This window comes from Syngnathus leptorhynchus, chromosome 17 (assembly GCF_054491065.1).
Source record: "Syngnathus leptorhynchus isolate UIUO chromosome 17, UIUO_Slep, whole genome shotgun sequence".
Taxonomy (NCBI): Eukaryota; Metazoa; Chordata; class Actinopteri; order Syngnathiformes; family Syngnathidae; genus Syngnathus; species Syngnathus leptorhynchus.
The window spans coordinates 9087738-9107207 of record NC_141211.1 but is presented as its reverse complement, the minus strand read 5'-3'; the positions used below and the strand labels follow the sequence as shown (position 1 = coordinate 9107207).

At 46.9% G+C, this 19470-nt stretch overlaps 1 protein-coding gene across 1 annotated transcript; it reads right to left on the bottom strand.

Moving 5' to 3' along the window:
* Window positions 1-70: 70 nt before the first annotated feature.
* On the bottom strand, window positions 71-19453 carry dclk1a (doublecortin-like kinase 1a). Its single transcript, XM_085936702.1, has 17 exons — window positions 19277-19453; window positions 18656-19078; window positions 17981-18309; window positions 15143-15242; window positions 11588-11689; window positions 8633-8730; window positions 5109-5190; window positions 4718-5028; window positions 4509-4628; window positions 2933-3079; window positions 2720-2853; window positions 2449-2526; window positions 2282-2378; window positions 2139-2219; window positions 1825-1932; window positions 1528-1601; window positions 71-1410 (listed from the first exon to the last, which is right to left on the bottom strand). Exons 1-17 carry the CDS (start codon window positions 19299-19301, stop codon window positions 1353-1355), a joined length of 2367 nt encoding a protein of 788 aa, XP_085792828.1. The 5' UTR covers window positions 19302-19453; the 3' UTR covers window positions 71-1352.
* Between the last annotated feature and the right edge of the window lie 17 nt (window positions 19454-19470).

Sequence of the window (19470 nt, the reverse complement as noted above, 5' to 3'; positions counted from 1 at the left end):
ATGGATGTATCTCCTAATAATCAAGACTTTTTACACGATAACATTTATGAAATAATTCAAAGCAGACGCGTTTGTTTTATAAGCATTTTAATTATTCTCAGCATGTTATTATTAATAGACCACTGTTGAAGAGAGGTACATGTATTGGTATTGAACAGGCCTAATAGTGTAATGCAGCTATCACAGCACTTTGGTGAGCGCTTGACCAAACACCTAGAATATTCAACCCCTCCGAAATTAGACAGGCATTTCTAACATGAATAGACCCACAAAAGTGTCAGGACGCCGTGCCTGAAAAAACACAAAAAGTCTGCCATCTTTGCTTTGAAAGAACCATTTGAGCCTCAATTTGGAGATTTTCTGAGCTTCACTTCTCCAGCCAATTGTTTAACTGCTACCAAATTGGAATCTCGTGCACTCGAAAAATGATCGACAATGAGTTGCGAAACATTGAAGTCATTGCTTGTGGGTAGATAATGCTGGCAAAGTTTGATATTTTGCTATAAAACACAAAACTGGACCAGATGGATTGCCTAGCTGACTTTTTTATCGCTAGTCAATTCTGGAAAAACCTGTTTAAAAAAAAAAAAAAAAAGACATTATTAGAAGCAACTGTGTGTCTGTTATACTAAACGAAACAAAGAATGAAGATAAATGAGGTTTTTTTTCAGGTGATGCAAATCCACATGAGTGCTGCTTACATGTGTTTGACATCAGCGAGGTTACACCTTTGTCTGCTTCAGGGTGAGGCCTTTAGTGTTCTGGGGAAGTCGGGTGGGTGATCATGAAAATGGGTTTGCTACACACCAACAGTGAAGCAGCACTCAAACATTCGCCAGTGTCTTAATGCAACATTAGCAACACTGATACTTTCTTCTTTGTTCCGTTTTCTGATGTACATTTGAAGGAAAAGCACCTACGTCACTATTTTTCTGGGAGGGGGGGGGTAAATGTCTACTTAAAGGAAAATAGAAAAGTACTATTGTGTGTCTCTCCCTCTCTCTCTCTCTCTCTCCCTCTCTCTCTCTCTATATATATATATATATATATATGTATATATATTTGTACGCACAAAAAAAAAACAAGATGAAGTTCATTGGTCCATATTGATGTTGGACAAATGAGACAACGTGGATAAATAAAATATAATTAACTAAGAAAAGTTAAGTTCACCTCTTGGAAAAAAGATTTCTCTCATGTTCAGTTTTTTTCTGCGTTAAAAGTTTTCACCACTACAGGAACTTGTCGAAGGGGTTCCCACCCTCTTCAGAGCTGATGGAGATGTCATCAGAGTCGCGTGGGGAGGCTGGCGTTTGAGCGGGACATTTTTTGTGAGAGATTTGCAGAGTTCATCACATCCGGGTGGCATCCTCATCCGAGAAGCGACCTCTCCTTATCAACAGGGGAGGCCTGAAGGGAAAAAGATGACTCTTTAATTTCAGCCCTTGAAGACACTTTGGTTGAAAAATGCGCTTTTGGGGCGATTGGGTGTGTGTGTGTGAGAGACGAAGGTCCGGCCCGGCCCACCTGATCCAATACATAGCCGGGTGCCGGTGGAAGTCCAACGAGCCGGATCTCTGCATAGAAAAGCTTCCGTCCAACTGAGCACAAACACACAAAGGCAAAGTCACACAAATAACAAGAACACACTATTTGCATGCCTGACTCTATTTTGAACATGGACCCTCCACGGAAGCCCACTTTAGCGCCCTTAGCCCAGTTTGGCACCCGATGTCCCAACCCAACCAAACTTAGTTGAAAACACCAGCGGGAATTTGAAAGGTGACTTGGGAAGCCCACTCCGCAGGCGCCAAGGCCTCTTACCCAATTGTGCGCCTGCGTGTTGTCGCTGCCCTTTGGCGAGGTGTTGAAATGCTTCTTGATCTTTCCTGCGACCGACAGTTGACGGTCATTCTCGCAAAGGCCTTCATCCTGCATCCGCAGAGCAGAATCGGCGGTAAGTAAGTCTTTGATCAACAAGGGGTTTGCAGATTGAAAAAATTTCAATGACGCCAAGACCGGAGGTACACATGACGTAACGGGGGGAAAAAAGATGAAACCAAAAGTTGATGCGAGGCGCGACAAAAAAAAAATACAGTCGGGAAGATCCGAACAGAGATCAAGATAAATGTTCTTACGGTGACCCAAGGATGCTCTAGGACCTGCAGGGCCGTGTACCGCTGGTCCACTTCCACCTCCAGCATGGATTGGATCAGCGCCTGACACCCAGAAACAAAAGGTGTGGTGCCATTGTTCACAGAACCTCTCAAAGCGCATTCACCTTGGCCGCGTCGGACACGCCGTCCCAGTACGGCAGAGGAAACTCCACCCGGGCCATCAGAATTTGGTCAAAGAGCACCTCCTGAGCCTGGCTGTTCCTGCAAGCAAAGCAGCGCAGTGATATCAGCCGCCAGCAGAGGGAGCAGCGACGGGCGGAGGGCCACTTACCCTCGGAAAGGCGGGAACCCGCACAGCAGAATGTAAGTGATCACGCCGGCCGCCCAGATGTCCACTTTCAGCCCGTACCTGTCACAACATACTCGCTCACATTTCAAGTCAATGCTACAATGCTAAAGCCAAAAAAGGCACAAGCAATTCGAGCAACTGAAAAGGAAGCCACAAATACTGATGATCAGAAATAAAAAGGGGAGTCAGACTTGAAACTACAAATGATACCACAAATTACATCCACAAATACGTTGACTTTGAAAAACCTTACCCAGTTTCCACAATAATTTCAGGCGCTACATATGTGGGCGTGCCGCAGACGGTGTAAAGAGGTCCGTCCACCACTGTGGCCAAACCAAAGTCTCCCAGTTTGAGGCTCTTGCTACCGTCCACATGCTCATATACCTGAAAATGACACCGGTGGCAACGTGGCGGTGACGCCGAGCTCGTATGCATTGATCTGATGACCTCAGGACGACCTCACCAGAAGGTTTTCTGGCTTGATGTCTCGGTGCACAATGTTGAGGCTGTGGAGGTATCTGATGGCATTGGACAAGTTGTAGAGCATGCCGCTGGCATCCTTCTCTGTGTAGCGGTTGGCAGAAGTGATGGCGTCAAACAGGTCTCCGCCCTGAGGACAAAGCATATCACAACGCCCAGAATGTTTGTCACGTTGGTCTAGGGCAGGGGTCGGCAACCCGCGGCTCTTTAGCACTTCCCTAGCGGCTCCCTGGAGTTTTTGCAAAAATGCGTGAAAATAGAAAAATAAGGTTGTTGTTTTTTTTGTTGTTGGTGGTGGTGGTTTTTTAAATATGGTTTTTAGATGGTTATCATGACACAAGAATTCTTATGCTTTAAAAATGTATGTAGTTGTAAATATATTAAAAATACCGTATTTAAGAATAACACCAAATAGCAAAATTGCGTCATAGCCTACGACACAGCACAGATGAGTTGTAAACAAACAGGTGTGTGAGTGAGTGATGGGCCATGGATTCAAAAGGCAAAAAGAGAAAGATTGCTAATGAGAACAGAGGGATGGATTGAACTATTTGCTTTCATTGCCAATGCTGAAGCATTGCCTACATGTTTGATTTGCAATGAGAAGTTGTCAAATAACAAGAAGAGGAATTTGGAGCAACATTTTCAGCTAAAGCATGCTAAATCTGTTGCCGATCACCCAGTTGCAACTGAGAGGAAAGGTGCCATTGCAGTGCTGGTGGAGAAATTTGAGGACCGACAAAACAGTGGATTGCATCACCAAACTCTACTACTGCTGCAGCCCGGGAGATAAAGCACGGAAAACCATTCACCGAGGGCGAGTACATGAAGGATTCATTCGTGAAAATATCAGAGTGCCTATTTTCGGACTTCAAAAACAAAACCGAAATCATTCAAAAAATGAAAGACTGGCTTCTCCACACGAACAATATCACGATCAGCAGATCAAGGACATCAATTCAGCTCCAGCTTTCTCAATTGCCTGTGATGGATGGATGGATGGATGGATGGATGGATGGATGGATGGATGGATGGATGGATGGATGAGTCGTGTGACGTGACCGATATCGAACAGACAGCGCTCCTGAACTCTAATGGGCCGCAAGAAGAAATGATCGAATTGATACCACTATTTATTTTTAATTATTTTTAATAGTAGGCATACAACTTGTGTATTGACAGTCAGTCTATGTTGCCTTATAAAAGGCTTTTAGATATTTCCAGCTCCAGACAGATATGTCTCTTTGAACATTTTGGGTTGCCGAACCCTGGTCTAGGGTGCCATACTGGGCAGGCAGGACTTGAGTTGTGCCGTGTCCCACCGATGCTGGCATATGGTGTTCCACAATTTTGGGTCGCCGGCTGTTTTCATTTTATTCGCTGCCTCTTATGAACGCTTGTTTTTTTTCCCCCCCTTTTACCGCCTATTGAACGACGCGCCAACGCTCCCCGCTTAGCCTTCATATTCAAACGCCGCGAGGCCATCAAGATCGCTTTGGAATTCAGCGCTCGGAAGAACAATGTCGGGCGAGGCACTACGGGAGTAAACCTACACCGACCTTGACCAGCTCCATGACCAAGTAGAGTTCACTGTACGTGTCCACCTCCTCAATGAGAAGGACGATGTTGGGATGCTTGACTCGCCGCAGGATGGCCACCTCGTTCTGGATCATATGCTCCTGCAAGCGGACGCGAGTCTCACCATCGTTATTTGATGACAAGCTACAAGGTCAAGACCAGATTAAATAAATTGGGATCGGCGTCTGACCTTGCCTCGACATTTGCCCTTGTTGATGATCTTGAGCGCGTAATGGCGTCCCGTGGAGCGCTCGGTGCATTCGTGAACCACCGCAAAGTTGCCATCGCCTAGCATGCGGCCCACCTTGTAGCGCTCCGATATGTAGGAAGGGACAGCCGGAGGCTCGTCCGCCTCAGCCGGAGCCTCGTCCGCTGAGGTCGGAGCCTCGTCCGCTGAGGTCGGAGACTCGTCCGCTGAGGCCGGAGCCTCGTCCGCTGAGGCCGGAGCCTCGTCCGCTGAGGCCGGCGCCTCAGCCGGAGCCTCATCCGCGACAACTTCCTCTACAGTATGTAAGCGGGAGATCAATCCAATGAGATTACAGCTCAAATGTTTTGGGGTGAAGAATAACTGGAGTCCTCACCGTCAGGCACGGCTTCGTCACTGTTTTGCGAGCTGGACGCTTGACCGGAAGACAAAGAGGAGGAGGAGGAGCCCCGAGAGCCCTGTGGATGAAATTAGACCACTAAGGATGGCCAAGTAACCGTAATAAGTATCGTGACAGTATTGGTTCGATAAACAACACTACGCTAAGAATGGCCAAGTGACCCTAATAGGTATGGTAACAGTATTGGTTTGATAAATAAAGAGAACAATTCTCAAAATTCAATTAAAATGAATTCTTTAAATAAAGCTAATAACCCAACAAAGCAAAGAATAGTTATGTGTGATGCAATGACATGAGGTAGTCATCTTTTTCTGACCTACTGGGAATCAAAATGTCCTTGACGGCCTTTTGTCTTATGTAAGGCCTTTGTTTCCTTCTTGGGCAGGCAATTTGGGCATAAAAGCTGCTCTTCTTCTGCTCCCTCATCCGTCCCGAGGCCCCATCGTATTGCACATGCGGCTGCTGGCTTCCTGCCACGGCCACTGTTGCCATGGAAACTGCTGAGAGGCAGTTGAGATGTCTGAGTATGGTCAGGGATCTCAGGGGCTCATCTCTTTGTGAGACGTCTGGCTGCAGTAAGAGGCGACGTCCCACTAAAGGAAAACAGGAAACGCTGACCTTGTTGACCGCGAAAAAGCCAACTTAAGCCCCCGAACCCGGGATAACGAGAGCCGATTGACTACGGCGCAACGTCAAAGATTATATAAAAGGTGCCTGACTCCAAGTCTTTTTCAAAGTTCGACCGGGGTGCCGTCAATGCGTCGAGCATCGTTTTCTTGCTCTCCTTGAAACGTTGTTGCTCTTTGTTTTTCTACCCAAACAAGACGAGTCATTGAAGGATTGAAGCGATCAAGTGCGGTTTCTTTGAATTCTGTTTAGACGTGTCCCGTTAGGCTCTCGTCGCAAAAAATGGACGTCGCGACAGGACCCGACGCTGGAAGAGAAACAAAGCAAAACGTGCAAACGCCAGGCCCCGCGGGGAAAGATTCAGGTCGCCCAAGCCTGAGGAGACACCATGTCCTTTATCCCAAATACTACTCTGTGACATACGCAAAGATGTCCAGACCTAACGTGGTGACGACGTCCATGAAATGAAACACAAAACAAAAAGGTGTGTCAATGAAAGGACAGTTTAATGAGAACAAACAAATGGAAATGGAAGCCAAATGAAAAGTGACATGGCAAAAAAAAAAAAAAAAAAAAAGAATGCAAAGAGGACAAGATTGAACATGCAAATTTGTTTGTTGAGAAATGGCCACTCGGCATCGTGCGCGGCGACAAAGCCACGACTGCCAATATTCAGGACACAATGAATAAATGCAACAAGTAAATGCCATCACTGCGTTTGCTGTCAGATGAGCAGGAATGCTGCGACTGATTGATCGCACCCCAACAAAAGCGCAAATGGTTTGTTGACAACCATATTTCGGTTTGCGGTGGACGAGCTTGGAAAACATTTTAGCATTTGGCCTTTACTGATAAATCATGCTAAGTGTTCCAACATTTGAACGTTTTCTTTGAGCTGAGGAGAAAGCATTGTTGATTTGCAAATGGGATCAAATGTACTATATCTCACCTTTGGGGGCCAGAAAATCCAGAGCTCCACAAGTGAGTGCAACCAACTTTTCAGACTGACGGATTTATGGTTCCATTCGAGGGCAAAGCGGGGGCCAGAACTGTCAAAGATCCAGTCTACATAATTGAGTTAAACTATCAATCAGATGTCATGAATCAACCAGTCTACAGTTGTGTGGTGTGTTGTGATCAAACAAGAATCACACGACTTTTCAAATCTGGAATGATTTGATTCCAAGCCCAGTTCAAGTGGCAAGTGTGCGTGTGTGCGTGTGTGCGTGTGTGCGTGTGTGTGTGTGTGTGTGTGTGTGTGTTGGGGGGTGCCATCAATCAATCCGGGTGCACGAGGGCCTTTGGACACATTCTTCACCTCTCTCAAATGAGTGGTTGTCGACCGGCGACTTCCCGTCTAGCCTTTTGCTACATGAGACAACATGCTAGATGGATCTTGTGCACAATCAAAGAACCAAATAAACACAAGAGCTCATCTTGCCACGACATTGGCCACAAATACACACTCGTTAGTAAAGGGATCTGGCGCTGTGATTGACGACTACAAGAAAAAGAGAAAAGAGAAGAATATTCATGGATGCGCTGTGTGACATCGCTCTAAGATGTAGTTGGCCTATGCCCGTCTTTGTCCGCATCCTGTTAACATAGAGCATTGTTTAGTAATATGCGAATGGCTAAAAGTTGAGGTACTCAGTCATCTTGTCTCACAAATGTACTTGTACAAAAATGGTGCTGTAGGCAAGGTGATTGTACCTGTATCACTAAAGTTGTAATGTGTTGTATCTAAGGGAAGCGCACATACAGTGGTATCTCTACTTACGAACGCATATACTTGCGCACATCTCGAGATACGAACCGGAGCCTTGCCATTTTTTGCGGCTACTCATGAACCAATTTCCCACTTCTCAACTGACGCACCAGCCACGCCCCCTCTTCCTGCCTCGTCTCTTTTGCGCTGCCATTCCCCGTTCGTCTCGGTGCCTTAGCGGTGTCAAAACGGTATTACGTCTCCTAAGACTATCAATATGTAACTCGAAATCGTAAAGGCAAAGGCATGCATATCGAGCTTGCGACGGAGTACGGCCAGTGTTGCGCCAAAGGAGGTATCCCACACGCATTGAGTGAAAGGCGGAAGCCGATACAGCCGTGCACCAGACAGTACCAGCTTGTTTTCAATAAAAACATGAAGAACACACGTTTGTGTTAGTCAATTTCCATCTTTAGAAGCTAGGTTCATTGTCTTTTTTTAAGTTGTGCGCAAGGTGCGTTCAATGACCACTCACACAGTCGGGAAAACTCCATAATTGCACCGAAAGGTAATGACGAGTACGTGAACACGCAAGGAGTTTGTGGAGGCATACGATCATTTATTAGCCAGAATTTTTCTGTATCTTCTCAGAGGTATTTTTAGCAAGTGTTGAAAATTAGAACAGGTTCGCTCTTCCGCAAGCAAAGCTAGGAGGTCAGGAATAAAGTGACAGTTATTTTTTGTTATAAAGGTTTGAAAAAGCAAAAATAAAACACTTGAGGTTTTCTGTGTTTTACACAGTACTAGTAATAGGGCAAAAAGTGTGACTTTTGGGATAGTCCAGCGTGGATTCTTTGCTTTTATTTGATTCCTATGCAAAACATTGCTTCTACTTACAAACTCGATCATGGAACCAATTACGTAGAGGTACCACTGTATACGTCGAAGACGTTATTGTGGGTAAATACGTCACAATTTCCCAAGCACCCCTCCGCTTCCTGGCGACAACAAAAATTGAGCACCTAATGTGCGGCTGCACCATTAGTGTTCAAATATCAGTTCCTCAAAGGGACCTATTGTCTGATGTTTTGGTTTTGAATACACTGTTCACGGTGGAGGTGGGGGTCGGTCGTACGCGCGTGACCCGGCCCGGCACTCCGCTTACCCGCTGTTGTCGGACGAGGCTTGCCGGGCTTGACGAGGAGGGGCTGGGGGACTTGGCCGTCTGCGGCGTAGACAGCTGACTGGCCGGCGTCCCGTTCACTGGAGAAAATGGAGCAAGAGTGTAAGCAGGTGATTGTTTGTGCGACTTGAAAAGCTACAACGTGAATGTGGCCGCAAAGCGCGAGCCTTCCAAATGCTACAAATGGAAGCCGCCATCTATGTGTGGCAATGCCAAACGCTGGCAGGAAAGCTAAAGCAAAACTTACATGTTTACATTTTTCATGTTAGTAGTTATTAGCAATGTGCTCGGCGATAAGGCGTGTGAGCGAGACATCCGTATGAGCGCCGCATTGCCAATGGTACGAGTCGCAGGTCCCGTGAAGGCCATGCGATGAATATTGGCCAGTGGCTTCCTCCACGCGTGCCGTCGTGCTCACGCTAGGAGCCCCGCGTGACCTCATGCTAGACGAGCTATTCATTCGATCCGGGGAGACGGCAATCCAATTGACACCGCAAGAAGGCTCTTCTGTACGTGTCCTCGGGGACGGCTTTTTGGCTCCAGCGATGCTCCGCCGGGTAACTATCGCAACAGACTTGAATTCTTGGGGCCGATGATTTTCCCTCCTTTGCTTTGTGAAACGCATGCTCAGTCAAAGGAATGAAATTTCAAGATTTCTTTTCCATGTGAAATAGCGTCAGACTTGAATGCCAAGCACCCAAGCGAACCTTGACTGCTGTTTGAAAGACTCAAAGCCTTGTCTCGCACCCTAATATGCCATCCAAAGCGGTCTTTTCAAATGCAAGCCAAATCCTGACGAGCAAAGCTCACAGAGCCACTTTGTTTTCACAGCCCAAGCCCGGCACTTAAAAAGCCAGCGTCGTCGGAACGCTAACCCAGACTCGAGAACTCAGGTCGGATTTGAAAGCGCATCTGTCTCGCGAGGCTCACACCGGCACCAAGGGCAAGAAAGCCCGCTAACGCTTGATGCTAATCTTGGATGGAGACCCTAACTGAGGCTGAGCTTGCTCAGGCTTATTATGCAGGCACCATCCGTACTTTTTCTCTTTCCGTCGGCCGTTATGTACATCAGCGGAGATCTTAATTCTTTTTATGTGCCCCCGCTACCCAGCTGCGATCACCCCAACTCTGTGTGCATACTTCACCAGGGGCCGTCCACAGCAAACTAAAATAGACGTTACACAACGCGATCGTTTGATGACACCACAACAAGCTTTCCCATTGAAGAAACCCGATCTCACACGCGCACACACGCAGAGCGTTACACAACGCATCGAAATGTCCAAATTGTCGCAGTTTAGCAGCAGAACCCGACATTTCCGTATTTGTAGGGCGGCCTACCTTCTTCCCCCGGCATGACCGAGACGAAGAGCTCAGCGCGAGTGGACGAGGAAGAAGAGGCGCAGCGGACCGGCTACTTCAAGTGTTGAATGGGAAGACGGCGGCGATGCTATACTACACTGCCCCCACAAAGGAGCTGGGGGAGATGGGCGGGGCGGGGCAGGTAGGGAGGGAGGGAGGGAGCGCTGGGAGGGGGAGCTGCTTGCGCAGAGCACCCGTCAAAGAGAGAGAGAGAGAGAGCACGAGAACTGACAACAATGTCAGTGGCAATTATAATTGAACTGTAAATCAATCAAACAAGACGAGATGATTTGTGGCTGCAATGCAAGGTACAATTCAACGTCGGTATACGAGCCATTACTGCCCCCTGGAGCGCCGGAGTAGAATGGAAAGATTTTTACTCGTACGTTACGAGAATGTTGTCGCTTGCGTGAATGCGGCACCGAGCGAGTGTCAGTACAGGCAAAACAAACCAAGTGGAGCTTGATGGAAAAGCAGTTCCGGGAATGACGTATTTGTCACATTTGACCACATTAGTAGCGCACTGACAAAAACAGTCAACAAGAGTCGCAAGAACATCAACGGCAGCAGCAGCACCAGCAGCAGCAGCAACACCAGCAGCAGCAGCACCAGCAGGAAGGATTAGGAGGAAGGTTTCTCAGAAATGACTCAAACCTGGAAGTTATTGACATATATGGACGCCCCGCTGTCATGTGGCCATGTGCTGCCATGGTGACCGAACGCACGTTCAGATGAGCCGCCAGTCACAACAGTCAAAAGTCAAAGTCTGCTTTATTGTCAATTTCTTCACATGTTAAGACACACAAAGAGATCGAAATGACGTTTCCCACCGTCCCACGGTGACTAGACACATTACACAACACAAGCAAATAAACGAATAGACAAGAGCGATGAATAAGCAATAAGCAAATAATCCAATAAATAAATAAATAGACAAGAGTAGCAAAATGGAGCAAACGTGCATACAGCAGACAGCCAGAATATAGCGCAAAAGAACAGGACGTTATGCAGCCGAGGGTGGAGGGGGGGGGGGGGAATTCAGGATCCTGACAGCTTGGAGTATGAAGCTGTCCCTGAGTCTGTACCACTTCCCAGAGAGCAGAAGATCAAACAAAGAGTGAGCGGGGTGACTCACATCACACACAATCGGGAGGTGTAAATGTATGTTATGAGTCACTCTCGTGACCTTTCCCCTCGGTAAAATTTTTGCGACTCAAATGCGCATGCACTCTGAATATGCAGAGGCAGCGTGCTTGCCAACACTTCGGGAAATGCAAACAACTGCACTAGTCTGCCGTTGTCGTGTCGTAATGGTCATGAGCACGTGTCTATTGATGACGTCTGTTTCACAAAAGCGTCAAATGCAATAGGTGACATCCCTGCCACCATTCATTCATTCACTCATTTATGCATGCATTCATTCATGCATTGATTTTTTCCCAGCGCAATGCAAAGACAACTAACATTTGGCCAAATTGCAATGCAAGAAAGAAAGACATGAAATCTTTTTGAGAACCTTCTGGTAATTTGTTTCTAACAATAATTGTGTTTGAATGTCTTGTCATGTTTTCTTACCAGACGCGGGGGACTTGCTGCGCTGGGTCTGGATCAAAGCCTTGGGGGAACTTCGAAAGGAGGACATCTTGCCGTAGATCATCGGCCGCATGACGCGCCACTCTGCCACAGAACCAGTTGAGAATGCAAAAGGACTTTCATTTCAGCAGCGGAGGACAGAGAGACACACTCGCGTCGCACACAAAACGGAGCGCGGGCTAATTCCAGTGTCAAAGAAAACTGGAGCGGGGACAGTGATTCCCCAAGTGCGGTAGTAGAGGCCCTTTGTCTCCCTCTAGTGGTACGTGCAATAATGACCGCTCACGAGAGTGAGCGTGTGTGTTCATTCGTTTAGAGCAGGGGTATCAAACTCATTTTTTTCGCGGGCCCCATCGTAGTCATAGCTTCTCTCGGAGGGCCATTATGACTGTCAACCCAAATAAATGTACGAGCACCTCATATTATATACAGTAAAAGCTACAAAACAAACTGAAAATTAACACGTTTTCAAATCAGACGAGTAAAAAACTGGTCAAATATTGAAAAAATATAAATATTAAAAATGAAGACAATTTGCAATTCTAGTAATGACACGAATTTGATGCACAATTTGTCTTCGCGGGCCACATCAAATGATGTGGCGGGCCGTATCTGGCCTTGAGTTTGACACCTGTGGTTTAGAGGAGAAAGGGAAGATGATGATACTCGCTGTTTGCGCTGTCAAAGCACTGGCAGCACGACATGGAGGCAAAGCACACTGAATGAGAAGATTCGCGTTTGGACACAACATCCTGCACAGTCACATTTTCTCAAGACAAGAATAAAAATTTCATTATGTACAGACCGGATTCGGTTGGAGTTGGAAAATTGTGTAAAATGTAAATAAAAACAAAATACAATGATTTGAAAATCCTTCTCAACCCATATTCAATTGAATACACTACAAAGACAACATATTTAATGTTCAAACTGATAAACTTAATTTTTTTTTTTTTTGTCAAAAAATAATTACCGTAATTTTGGGACTATAAACGGGGCTCGGACATGGCTTTTACGCACGCCCGGTCCTACTCTACAAAGCTCTCTTTCACCTCCACGGATGGAAGTCGGGGGCCAGCGCTCAGCCATGTGGCTGTCCGAGGACGGTGGATGGGGCTCGGACATGGCTTTAACGCACGCCTGGTCCTATTCTATGGAGCTCTCTTCCACCTCCGTGGCTGGAAATACCACCTCCGGGGATGGAAGTCCACGCCGCCGCACGCCTGGAAGTCAACTTTGTTAACGCTAAAATGTAGTTGTATACTAGATCTGTGGAATAACGACAAGGCTGACGTCAGGGCGCATGTGCAGCGTTGTTGACAAAGGACGAGGAATTTGATCGATGGATTTAATGATTTGGAGTGACACAGATGGTTTGATAATGTTGTTGTAATATGATAGTTATTTGAAAGATACTATATATCGTTAAATGGGTCTGTGGAATAATTAGAAATGCAACTTACGAGTCCGACGTCTGCGGCATGGCGCATATGCGGCGCATACGCGGCATTGTTTACATAAAGGACGATCGGTGGATTTAATGAATTGGAGTGACACAGATGGTTTTATAAACGTGTGACTTATGTAATAGTTATTAGAATAACAATGTTACGTCAGGCCCGTTCTCAGCTCTTCATTTGTGTTTATGTCACGTTAGCGTACCTATCGTGTAGCCTGTTGTTGCTCGTTCATGTCTGTTCTTGGTGTTGGATTTTGTTGAATAAATGTCCCCCAAAATGCAACCTATACTCCCGAGCGACTTGTGTTGTTTTTCACGTTATTGTGCATTTTATGGCTAATGCGACCTATATTCCGGAGCCACTTTTAGTCCGAAAATTACGGTAACTTAGAATTCCATGGCTGCAACGCGTCCAGTAGAAGTTGGGAAAGGTGGCAAAAAATACTGAGAAAGCTGAGAAAAGCTCATCAAACACCTATTTGGAACATCCCACATGTGATCAGGCTAATTGGGAACAGGTGGGTACCATGATTGGGTATAAAAGGAGCCTCCCCAAACATGCTCAGTCATTCACAAGCAAGGATGGGGCGAGGTTGACCACTTTGAACCACAACTGCGTGAGAAAATAGTTGAAGAGTTTAAGAACAACATTTCTCAAAGCAAAATTGCCAGTCATTTAGGGATTTCAACATCTACGGTCCATAATATCATCGAAAGATTCAGAGAATCTGGTGAAATCACTGCACGTAACCGCCACGGCCAGAAACCAAGACTGAATGACCGTGACCTTCGATCCCTCATACGGCACTACCTTAAAAACCGACATGAGTGTGTAAAGGATATTACCAAATGGGCTCAGGAAAACCACTCAGTAAATACAGTTCGTCACCACATCAGTAAGTGTGGGTTAAAACTCTACCATGCAAAGCAAAAGCCGTTTATGAACAACATCCGGAAACGCCGCCGGGTTCTCTGGGCCCGAGCTCATGTAAAATGGACTGATGTACAATGGAAAAGTGTTTTGTGGTCTGATGAGTCCACTTTTCAAATTGTTTTTGGAAACACTGGACCAAAGAGGAAGCGGACCATCCGGACTGTTATCGACGCAAAGTTCAAAAGCCAGCATCTGCGATGGTATGAGGGTGCATTAGTTCCCATGGCATGGGTGACTTCCATTTCTGTGAAGGCAACATAAATGCTGAAAAGTATATACAGATTTTGGAGCAACATATGCTGCCATCCAAGCGAGGTCTTTTTCATGGACGCTGCTGCTTATTTCAGCAGGATAATGCCGACAGGGAAGACCCCGGACTGTTAAACAACTGAAGCGGTTCATCAAGCAAGAATGGGAAAGAATTCCACATGAGAAGCTAAGAGAATTAGTCTCCTCTCTTCCAAAACTTTTGAGTGTTATTAAAAAGGAAAGGTAATGTAACAAAGTGGTAAACATGCCCTTTCCCAAAATCTATTGCGTGTGTTGCAGCCATGAAATTCAAAGTTAATTATTATTTGAAAAGTAAAATAAAGTTGATGAGTTTGAGAATTAAATATGTTGTCTTTGTCGTGTATTCAATTGAATATAGGTTGAAACGGATTTTCAAATCATTGTATTTGGTTTTTATTTACATTTGACACAATTTCCCCAACTCCAACCGAATCCGGTTTGCACAAGGTTTGGTGCAAAACATGACCAAGGCACATTCTAAATGCATATTCTTTCAAGTTGTTTTCCATGAGATTCAAGCTAAACTAAACTAAATATATATTATCATTATATACATGATATTTTCGGTGATGGTCCAGCGGTTAGAATGCAGAGCTTTCACCGCCCACCACCTGGGTTGGCTTCCCGGTCAGGGAACCGTATGCAGTCATAGCATGTCAGTGTCTCCCCTAAATGCAGAGGGTTGCGTCAGGAAGGGCATCCGGCATAAAAACGGTGCCAAACAACTCTCATGCCAATCATCTGGACAAAAACGGGTGTGGCGACCACCCCTTCCGGGGAAAAAGGTCGAAAGGAGCCACAATATAAACATGCTATTTATATCGAAATAAATATTACAACAGAAAAATCTCACCCGTCTCATCCAGCATCAGGTCATCTTGGAAACGCAGCTTTTCGAGGCCGCATGCCACAAACACGTCCTCGTCGCCGAAAAAGTCTTGCAGGCGTGTCACCTGCGAGGAGAGGCATCATTAGCAAAAGATACACCGTAAAAGAAAATCTCAATATGAAATATAATTCCAAACGGGACTATGTGCCGGCGTAGTTGTGTGAAATAATGGTTGGCAAGAAAAAAAGCTGCAGTGCGACAGGATTTGGAAAGGTTCAAAGGAAAGGCATCGCACGGAGAACAGTTTGAAAGATTTTGCTCAAGTACCCGCTATTTCGACCATTCGCTAGCGTCCCAATACTTTTGTCCTTAACTGGCTTGGAACCACGAACCCACCAGGTGGCGGTGTCGGACAGCAGCGACCCACCAGAAACAGACAGACTCAGTGCGCGCTCGCTCGCAACTTCCTCGCTGCGGCGGGTGAGAGGAGCTGGCTGCGGTGCTGAATCGAGCTTCAAATGGTCCTTTTTGAGTTTTAAAATGGAGGTGATTTTCTGTTATCTGGTGTTATCTTAGCATTTCCTCAAGTACCTCGGTGCCAATCAAATGACGACAAAAAATAAGCAGCCTTTGGGTAGCCGAGTCGAATCCAAGCGCAAAAGGAGACTTTCAAAGAGGAAGTTGAAAGACGGTTGAGGGGCGGGCACCAGCTAGGAAGCGACAGTCGAAATGAAGAGTCCGGAAAGGAGCGGCGTTTTTTCTTTTGCATTCTTAAAATGATGTCGCTGCCTTACAACAAGCTACAACCAATTGACAAAGCCAGTCTGGACATGGGAGCGAGGGCCCAGCGCCGACGTGCCCTTCGTAGCCATTTAGAGTGTGACGCATGCACGCACACGCGTAAGCACGGCAGTACAGTCAAACTCAACGTCGTTGCACGGCAAGTGTGGCACGAGGTAGCCAGGGAAGAAGAAGAAGAAATCACATCTTGCTCGGGTTACACGCAAAAATGGGACACCGGAGCCTCAGGGGGGCGCTAGTGAGCGGAACCTGGGTGCGGACGGGGACTATTGGGTTCAAGATGAGAAAAAAACGCGCGAGTCAGCCATGTTGAAGTGATTTTGAGGGTCAACAACAGAACCAATTTGACTGGGCAGTAGAATATTTGGAAGATGCTTAAAGCAGAGGACATTTGGTAGGCTTGTCTACCGCCAGTGCAAGAATGACTGCGCATGCGTGTGTGAGCTTGTATGTCCTCATTCAAATAGTTAATGAAGGCAAAGAGATGAGCGAGCCGCTTTGGTGTCGGAACGTCATCTCTCCTTCTCTCTTTGGACTCGTCTGTTCTTCTGACTGCCGACCTCAAAACCTATTTGTGACACGCATGTAACACAACGGTGGTAACTCCCCTGACACTCGTTTGATGTTCAATAAGGCGTCATCGATCTGTCAAACGTCTGACTGATGACATGGTAGAAGTAGCAAACTAGACTGCTTTTTTGTGTCTTTGCCTCGAGCCAGGCGATTTTAGCAATGATTATGGCACGGATTACGCACATTTCACCGAACTTGAAAATAATTTGTGCTTTTGTGACCTTTATGCTCTAAATTTGCAGCGGTGGGTGAGGGCAGTTCACCCGGGACGAGCGCTCCGGCGTTGGCGTGCCAAGCGGCCCTGTCGATAGAGCGGCTAAAAATAGCCAGGCTGAAAAAGCCCCACTCACGCCAGGGGTTTGTTGTGTTAGCTCCCAGACAACTGTAACCCGTGGCAACAGCAAAGCCAGCAGACCAGTTTAGATTTTGTGTAGGAGGATTCTCAGAGAGATTTTTGTTGTTATTTTTCAGAAGCGCAGATCCGATCAGGAATCTGGAACAACGCCCCGCCGGGTTAATCGTGGACGATCGTTAAATGGATTGCAAGAGGTCAGACTGGATGCGATAACGCCCGTCGGAAACACAGAACAAGAGACAAACTGTCCCGTTCTCAGATACGCGACACTGCATCTTTGATATGGAGCTTGCGAGAACCACACTAGAAAGAGAATCAAGTTGTATTGGACAACGTTTGCTAAAATAGAGTCTGATTTGTCAGCAAAGCAAACAACAAGCGTCCAAATGAAGGCAAATGGGCAAGTAACCTATCCACCAGACCATCGGAACCAGTCAGAACCCGACAAAGCATTGGTTGGGCTATTTTTCTAGACTTTTACTCGAATGAAGGTGGGTAAACCTTGAAAGGCATGTGACTCAGACTTGTGCGGCCTGGGGGTTCACAACAATGCTGATGGGGGCACTCCATTCACAAAATGGATGAATTTCAACACATTTGAAGTTCTGAAACATTTCCGTCACCATTCCTCGGCAGTATCTTTGGTTGCCGATTATTGGTGCTTCACTCCCCTCCCTGAAGGACATTTACGCCTCCCATTTCATCCGCAAGGCGACCACGATTTTGAGTGATGTAAGTCACCCCGCTCACACTTTGGGAAGAGATACAGAAGCCTGCGCTCCTGCACCACCAGACTCACCAACAGTTTCATACTCTAGGCTGTTAGGATCCCGAACTCTCTCCCCGTAACGTCCTGACCTATTGGGCCACGTCGGCTGCCTTACACTCGCGCTATATTCTGACTGGCTGCTGTATGCACACTTGCTCCATTTTTGCTCCTCTTATTTATGTATGTATTTATTTATATATGATTTATTCATCGCTCCTGTTTATTCATTGTATGTGCCGTCTTCTTTTTCCTTTTTGTGTTGTTTTCTTGGATGTTTTGTAATATGTCATGTTGGAAACGCAATTTCAATATCTTTGTGTGTCTTGACGTGAAGAAGTTGACAATAGAGCAGACTTTGACTCACCAGCTTCCCCTCCAGCGTGTAGATCTTCTTGACCACTCCGGAGTCCAGTTTGACGGCGTCGGTGATGTCACTGAGCACTTGCTCATACGAGTGCGCCGTCTTCTTGTTGAGCAGGACCCTGACAGCCTTGCGGGGTTTCATGGTGCCGCCGCGCACTACTGTCACCAGCTTGGGGCGAACAAAGTCCTTGTTTTCGCGGCTCTCGGGCGGTCCGCCGCGGGTCCGGGCCACACCCGAGCCCTTGACGTTCACCGACCAGTTGGGGTTGACGTTTTTGCTGTAGTTCACTTTTTTGTAAGCTTCCATGGAGCTGCAGACGTAGCTTTCGCCTGTGGGGGGCGCCAAGTGGCGAGTAGGACGTCAGATATTGGTGAAACTAGAGCAATTGTAGATTTTAGTGTCAGACCGCAATTTGGTCATTGAATGACTCGAAGGCATTTTTACAAACTTTCATTGATTGAAAAAAATGGGCCTATTAGATGCATCAAATCAAAATTTGAGCATGAGGTATTTGAAAACAAAGGCATAAAAACGAAACAAGTCAAATCCGATTTTTTTTTAACATTTATTTATGCACCACACTGCAATTAACGCCGCGTTTATGGGAAAACGTGGCGAAATGGTCTGGTTTTTCATCCGTCTCATATTTCACTACGCAGCCTTCTCCCGGCTTACCTTCCACTAGTTGCTCGAGGCTGCCCACGCGTCCTGATCCGTCCAGCGTGTAGATGGCGCGCACGCCCTGCGGCAGGTTGACATTGTCCGAGAGGGCGCGCGTCAAGTCGGCCAGCAGCGCCTCAAAAGTGCGAAAGCGATCGGACGACACGGCGTACACGATGCCGTGGAAGAAGCGGTCGCCGTTCCGGAAGAAGTGCACTTTCTTGGCGCGCTTTTCAGCACTCAGGTACTGGAGGCTGCGCGGTGCGCGCTGCAGCAGCAAGCTGCAGTGCGCGCTGTGCGCAGGGCTGCGGACCCCATTGAGACGAGCGTCCGTCACGGCAGCGGATCCCGTGCCACCCCGCTGAGTGCGCTCATCAAAATGCTCCATGCCCACGACGTGGCCCGGGAGCGCCACCACCGCCATCGCCGCGCTACCGTCTGCCACACGCATACACGCAAAGCAAAGCAAAGCAAAGCAAAGCAAAGCAAAGCAAATCAAGAGGCGAGCAGGTGTGCGTCCCAGATTAGGGCCCTAAACACAGATTAAGTCTAATCTGGGGGCATTGGCAGCCAGTGTGCACGCGATGGAGAGAATCGAAAGCAGCCTTCCCATAATACTCAGTGTGAATGACTTACCGAGATGAGAGCTGAGGGCCTCCATCACCTCCAGTCTGGACAATTGTCCCCCTAAAAAGCAGAAAGGAAGCAAAGGTTTTGGGCCGGCCGAGCCCAACCGCTCACACTGAGCGTCTGCCTGTGTGCCGTGATGACGGAAAGAACCAGAAGCAGAACGGCACACCAACTAAGTAGCAGCTGCAGGTTCCACCCCT

Coding starts and splice junctions, on each gene's coding strand:
- dclk1a (XM_085936702.1), bottom strand. CDS start 19,301: ATGGAGGCCCTCAGCTCTCATCTCG. Junction 5,191..8,632: donor GCCTCGTCCGACAACAGCGG/GTAAGCGGAGTG, acceptor TTTCATCCACAG/GGCTCTCGGGGCTCCTCCTC. Junction 3,080..4,508: donor TGGTCATGGAGCTGGTCAAG/GTCGGTGTAGGT, acceptor CTTTGTCCTCAG/GGCGGAGACCTGTTTGACGC.